General features: G+C 44.3%; 1 protein-coding gene across 1 annotated transcript in view; it reads left to right on the top strand.

Moving 5' to 3' along the window:
- Positions 1-2346: 2346 nt before the first annotated feature.
- Positions 2347-5626, top strand: part of T265_01072 (hypothetical protein) — a gene marked incomplete at both ends in the record, with an annotated part of 7305 nt that continues 4025 nt past the window's right edge. The window contains one exon of the mRNA XM_009165015.1: positions 2347-2597. Coding sequence (XP_009163279.1) covers positions 2347-2597 — 251 coding nt within the window. The remainder of the gene's footprint in view (positions 2598-5626) is intronic.

The following is a 5626-nucleotide window of genomic DNA, read 5'->3' on the forward strand; positions in this document are numbered from 1 at the left end:
TGGATTGTAACCCCGCAGATCTGATAACATGCACGAGGAATAGAGACCTCGTGTGGTGGACGTGTACGCCCTGCAGGGAGAGTCGCCTTGTTACGTTGCGCCACGTGTTTGTGTACTCGCTACGCCTTTAGTAGCACGGGTGCAGCTTTTTGCTGCTTGCTTGTTCGAAATGACTGAGCTATTTTAATGGTCAGGCTTCCCCCCGACCGGATAAAACATCTGGTAGCTTAAGTCATTTGGCAATGTACAAACCGCAGTGTGAATACTTAATGGATTGTAACCCCGCAGATCTGATAACATGCACGAGGAATAGAGACCTCGTGTGGTGGACGTGTACGCCCTGCAGGGAGAGTCGCCTTGTTACGTTGCGCCACGTGTTTGTGTACTCGCTACGCCTTTAGCAGCACGGGTGCATCGCTCATCGCCTGGTGGTTCTGAGCCTGATCTTTAATTCAGTAAAACCATAAAAGTGCACCGTTATTGTTTGTCTGTAGCTAAATTGGACTTGTTCCGGTTCTCACCTATCTCGCTGGGTCAAGAAATACAAGCGAATGACGGCTGTCCTCCAGTTTGATTTAATATATATATGCATGGGTAGACTGAAGGTACTGGGAGAGGCCAATGGCTAAATTCGACGTGCAAGGAGTTGCCACCTTTGCGTTAGTTGGGTTGCACAACCTCAGGGTCACTTAATCATCCTTCCTCTTGTTCTCTGAAGCTGGCAGTAGCGACCAGATGACTAGAGACCCTTACTCTTACCGTCCTGTTAAGCCGACGTAGTAGATTTCAGTAAAATAATGGTTCTTATCCATTACCTCGGAAGCTGGTGCTGGATCACTTATTAATTGTCTACAATACCTGTTCCAAATAACCAACTATTTGCCCAAGGAGACCCCATGTTCGGATTCTTTCGGTAGGATGGGGATTACCGCCATGTGATCACCCGTCCCAACCTGTCCAATTGCTAGCCTACCTCCAATTGACTCCTCGGCAAAGTCCTTACCTTCCCAAAGCTAGGTATCTAAGCTGGCCTAGCTAGCAATTGGTTTCTGGGTCAGCAGACACATCCACCTTTTTCTGGGTCAATTTAGCGTGTTGTCATTCCCTTTTACATTTTTTCATTGACACCGTTTTATCTGACACCACCTGGCACTTAACAGACGATACTGCTTTCATCATGTGCCTTCCTCATTCCCCTCTTTCCAAGCTTCAAACTTCGGTTGTAGTTGCCAAAACGCCCCATACAACTGTTATTTATTCAATCTGGCTGGTTCCCGGTCTTCAGTAACATGGTCCCCTCACTGAAAGGAAATTATCCGTGGCCTGACACTGGCCTAACCCATCTGGTCAATCTCCTCGCCTAACCCAGATCCTGCCGGCACGGAAATGCGTATCCCCTCTCCGATTGCGGGATCTTGACGACCGTTATGGGGCTGTCTATAAATCGAAATATGTCAGGACAATGATGGCGTGGCACTCCCACAACTATTTTCTTCAGAATCTCGACCGCAACCTCCCACTGGTTCGAGCCTGTGATTGCAACTACGAGCAGATTTTTCAACTGGCCCTAACCGCCTCTGGGATGGGTTCAATCCAACCCGATGAAGTTTTCGTTCATATTTGACCAACCTGGTTTTCTGCTGCAAGTTCGGTTTGCATGGCTCACACGTTTAATTCCATATATGGTGTTCGCCTGGCCGCATGTATTAGCGCTATCTTCCCACAGAACCCGTTATTTTCACCCGAATTTCCTACAGCAGTGGCACCACTGAGTGTACTTAATTACAAATTAAGCCATATTTTCGAGACGAAACACGCTATTTGCTTCTATTTCGAAATTATTCCATCTCCATCCTCAATTTTCCGTTTGGAGACTGTGGACACTTACACTACCTTCACTCATGGGTCACTCATGGCAGCTATGATTCCCGTTCTTAGTTTATGTCATCCGGCTTCATCCTTGAACTAGCGGGACCTTATGCCGATTGTTACAGTTCTTTTAGTGGCTGCAACTTTGGTGACCCTTTATGTAATAAGCGTGCCTCTTTGTTTGTACCTTCCTCCCCGTTGTGTTGTTGCTTCCCACGTTCAGGTTGTAACGACCCGATCATGCATCAATTAACATTTTTCCTGCAAATTGGAAAACGAACAGATTATTATTATTTTCTGATCAGATCCTGTCCGATGTTGATGATATTTTCTTCTTTTTCGTTCACCCTCCGGTACCTGCAAATCCCCGAGTAATGATTCATTCTGACTGTAAAAGTAAGATCATGCCCGACGGTATGCCACCCACAAGTTAGAAATATACATTGTTGTTTACACAAGTACGTTAGGCGCAGAAAAATGCATCTTGGGGTTCAAAAATACAAAAAAACCAGCACAACTTATAATATCAACCTGACGTTCTCTCATTCATTCGACCAGAGCGACCTGCTCTATGTTTGGAAGGAAAGAATTTTTACCTCAACTTACGCAGTCAATAAAGAAGCACCACCCGGCAGCCACAAGCTTATTAGCCTCACTAGCATATTGTGTGAGGTGATGGAACGCGTTCCGAAGCCAGCCACTCTGAATCATCTCCATACCGGCGACGTGTTAGCCACGGCCCACTGCTTATTCCTCATAAACCGTCCTTACTGGGCAAATATACTTCCTTTCTTGGGCGGGTTGACATAGGCAGAAGACGAAGAACCAACATTAGATCCCAAATCATTTGGATTCTGATCTATTGATCAGCATGTCGGTGAGGTACCGGGGGATTCTCTGTCCTTTTGACTTGGGTTGTCCGGAAAATTTTTGGCCACTCGTTACGAGAATAAAACCGTTATCACTTTGGCGTCGAAGTTGTGTTTGCTGTTGGCCACATAACACTTCACCAGCGTTCTAGGCCCCTAACCGTTGAGGATGGATGTTGGGTTCAATCGCAACAATACCTTAACGGCGTTGAAGGCTCAAATGCATCTGCCCCTCTTCTCCTGTTTTTCGTGTGGCAGTGCTTCCTAGCTTGACAATTCAGCCATATATCTTTCCAGTCTATCCATATAGCTCTCGTCATTACAACTGCTTACACTTGTTTCACGCAGAAACTCACCGTCTTTAGTAAAAATTATGACTGCACAGAGGTACCAACTAGAGTTGAAAAACGGGAGAACACTTTGGACATCTTGGATTGCGCCGTCCCCGGGTTTCGGTAAAATGTTACCCTAGATTGGTGTGCATCAAGGGCTCACAGGTACTTAATCGACGCAACCCGCTTATAAGGTTCGATTTCCTAATTTCTTTTAGTGGGCGCCCCACAAGTGTCCAAAATGGACCAATTATTTTGGGATGAGTGGTGGTATTCAGTCAAGTGGAGGAAGAGGCTTCGAGTATAAGCCAGTTTGCTGCCCGAATTAGACAGAAATCACCATGTTAGCAGCACTTACAAGCTCAAGCGTCAAGCAAAAATGGGGTCATGGGTCAGGTAGATGTAACTTTGACCTTACTGCTGTCATAAATGTCCGCCTGTCTACACAAAAGTTCTTACCGCTTACTGCCTCTAGGCTAATAGCCAATCAGAAAATTAAACTCAGAAGCTTCCAACAGGCTCTATTGTATGAAAAACGAGTAGGTAGTGGATATATTCAGTCGGATATATTTGGTCAAGTGCGTTTAAGGTAGCAAGATGATATATGGGTAATTCAGGGGAGTATAAAAAATAAATGGTCTAGTGAATTCGGATGCAAGCGGTGGATTAATCGCTGATGGCACCATTTTTCTCTCTCGAAGACGAATAGAACTCGCACATCTCCAGACCGTGCGCCACACTCGCTGTTAATGAATGCCGCTTTCACCTAGCTTTGGGCCAATTATTTCTCCAGCAAACCCTGGACCGCCCCTTAATGTTAACCACTGTCGTTTATATTAGCGAAAGACATATTTAGTAAAAACGGGGATATCAGAAAGAGAACAAGGTCTGCAAGCCAGCTCAGTGCCAACTTCAATATCAGGTAAAATAAATGCTGGAAAACAAAGCAACGAAACACAACAAAAATCAAGATAGCTTTTTTCACGCGATCGGCACGCGAACTAGGAATAAAAACCCCAAACAATGAAATACAACGGTTGCAAACAGAGTCATTTACTGGCTGATACAGTTTCATTAGCATTCATTAGTGCTGGCACAAGTAAGCTGTTGTTAGCAGCCAAAGTTTGCTTGGGTGTGCAATCACCTAACATTAGAAAATATGGTATCTCGATACACAGGTTCAGATGATTCACGCACGAATTTATTGACCGGGAGACCCGTGGCTCAATTTAAGCAATCTTGAAAATACTGGGATTGTCTCACTTGGCACATCCCAGCTATGCGGCATGGCAGTCAAGCGCCAAAAGGACGCCACATCTTTACCATATTTTTAGAGGATGAATTGCCGATGGTGTTTGGTACGTAGTGTGTGTTGGTTCATCGAGTGAAAAGGTTACGTGGACTTTTCTCTTTTGCTATTCTCCACAAATTTCTGTTTTGCCTCTCAATAGTTTAAGTATCCCAACTTTTATTACCGTTTTTCTTGTTTTTTCACTTCTTTCTACTTTTCTTAGTGTTCATCCGCAGTTTATTCAAAATAAATTTCAAGGGAGATTTTGACTTCCTGGTTGCTGACGCATAGGTCATCTTGAGCGCGCGCAAACGTCTCACAGACAAACAGCATTGGACGTCCCCATTGAGTTGTTCATTGGAACACGTTTGCACAAAGTTCACAAAGTCCGCTCAAAGTCTATGACGCCGTAACCGATTTGTTACCCTTAGGTCCTGCTCTACCTACGCCAGCCGAACGCCGGAAAATTACACTGATTCGAGCGCAGATGCACAGTCAATGAAAACATTGACGTTATGTTATTAGTTATGCAACATTTAGCCTTGTTTAACGCTCGATGGACGTCAGTTTATAGATCATTCAAACACCTTTGTTTCTGGTGCCTATTGGCTCTAACTGTCTAGCAATTAAACAGTTGCTTTTTTACTCCTGGACCGTGAAATAATGTTGCAAAAACGAACATAATGTTCTGGCCCCTTATTTTCGAAACTTGGAAGGAATCGACATCATCACTGGGCGCTAAAGTTTGAAGTTCAAAAATAGATGACCACCACAGTTGCTGGGAGGTGCTGGTAATGTGGAGTCCAAAGTGCCTCATAAGAAGGAGAGCCGCATGCTTCTTTCACAGCACAAACCACCGGTCTCGCAGTGTCAGTTCGAAAATTGTATTTTAAAAACGCCATTTCTTTTACTTTGCTTTCAAAATGGTTCCTGACCCTTCTTGGTGCCTGACATAATGACCGATTTTAAGTAAATCGTTACAAAGCCAATGGCGCTCTGTGCTAATTCCGAAAAATTAGCCTCAAGTTTGGGTCAATTTAAAGGATATTCCAACACTTAGGGTGAGAGCTAGCCTTAAGTTCAGCCTCACATACTAGCCCTCATGTTAACTTCTGAGTTCTCTTGACTTACACATGGTGAGTAAACATTTGAGTTTGACTACGATTATTATTCAGGGTGTTGTTCGTGTTTTCCTCATAACGGACAGAATTGTGATGAACATGACTGATGCTCTATTCATTGCTCTATTCATTATTCTCTTGTTT

The sequence above is a fragment of the Opisthorchis viverrini genome (genome assembly GCF_000715545.1).
Source record: "Opisthorchis viverrini unplaced genomic scaffold opera_v5_11, whole genome shotgun sequence".
Lineage (NCBI taxonomy): Eukaryota > Metazoa > Platyhelminthes > Trematoda > Opisthorchiida > Opisthorchiidae > Opisthorchis > Opisthorchis viverrini.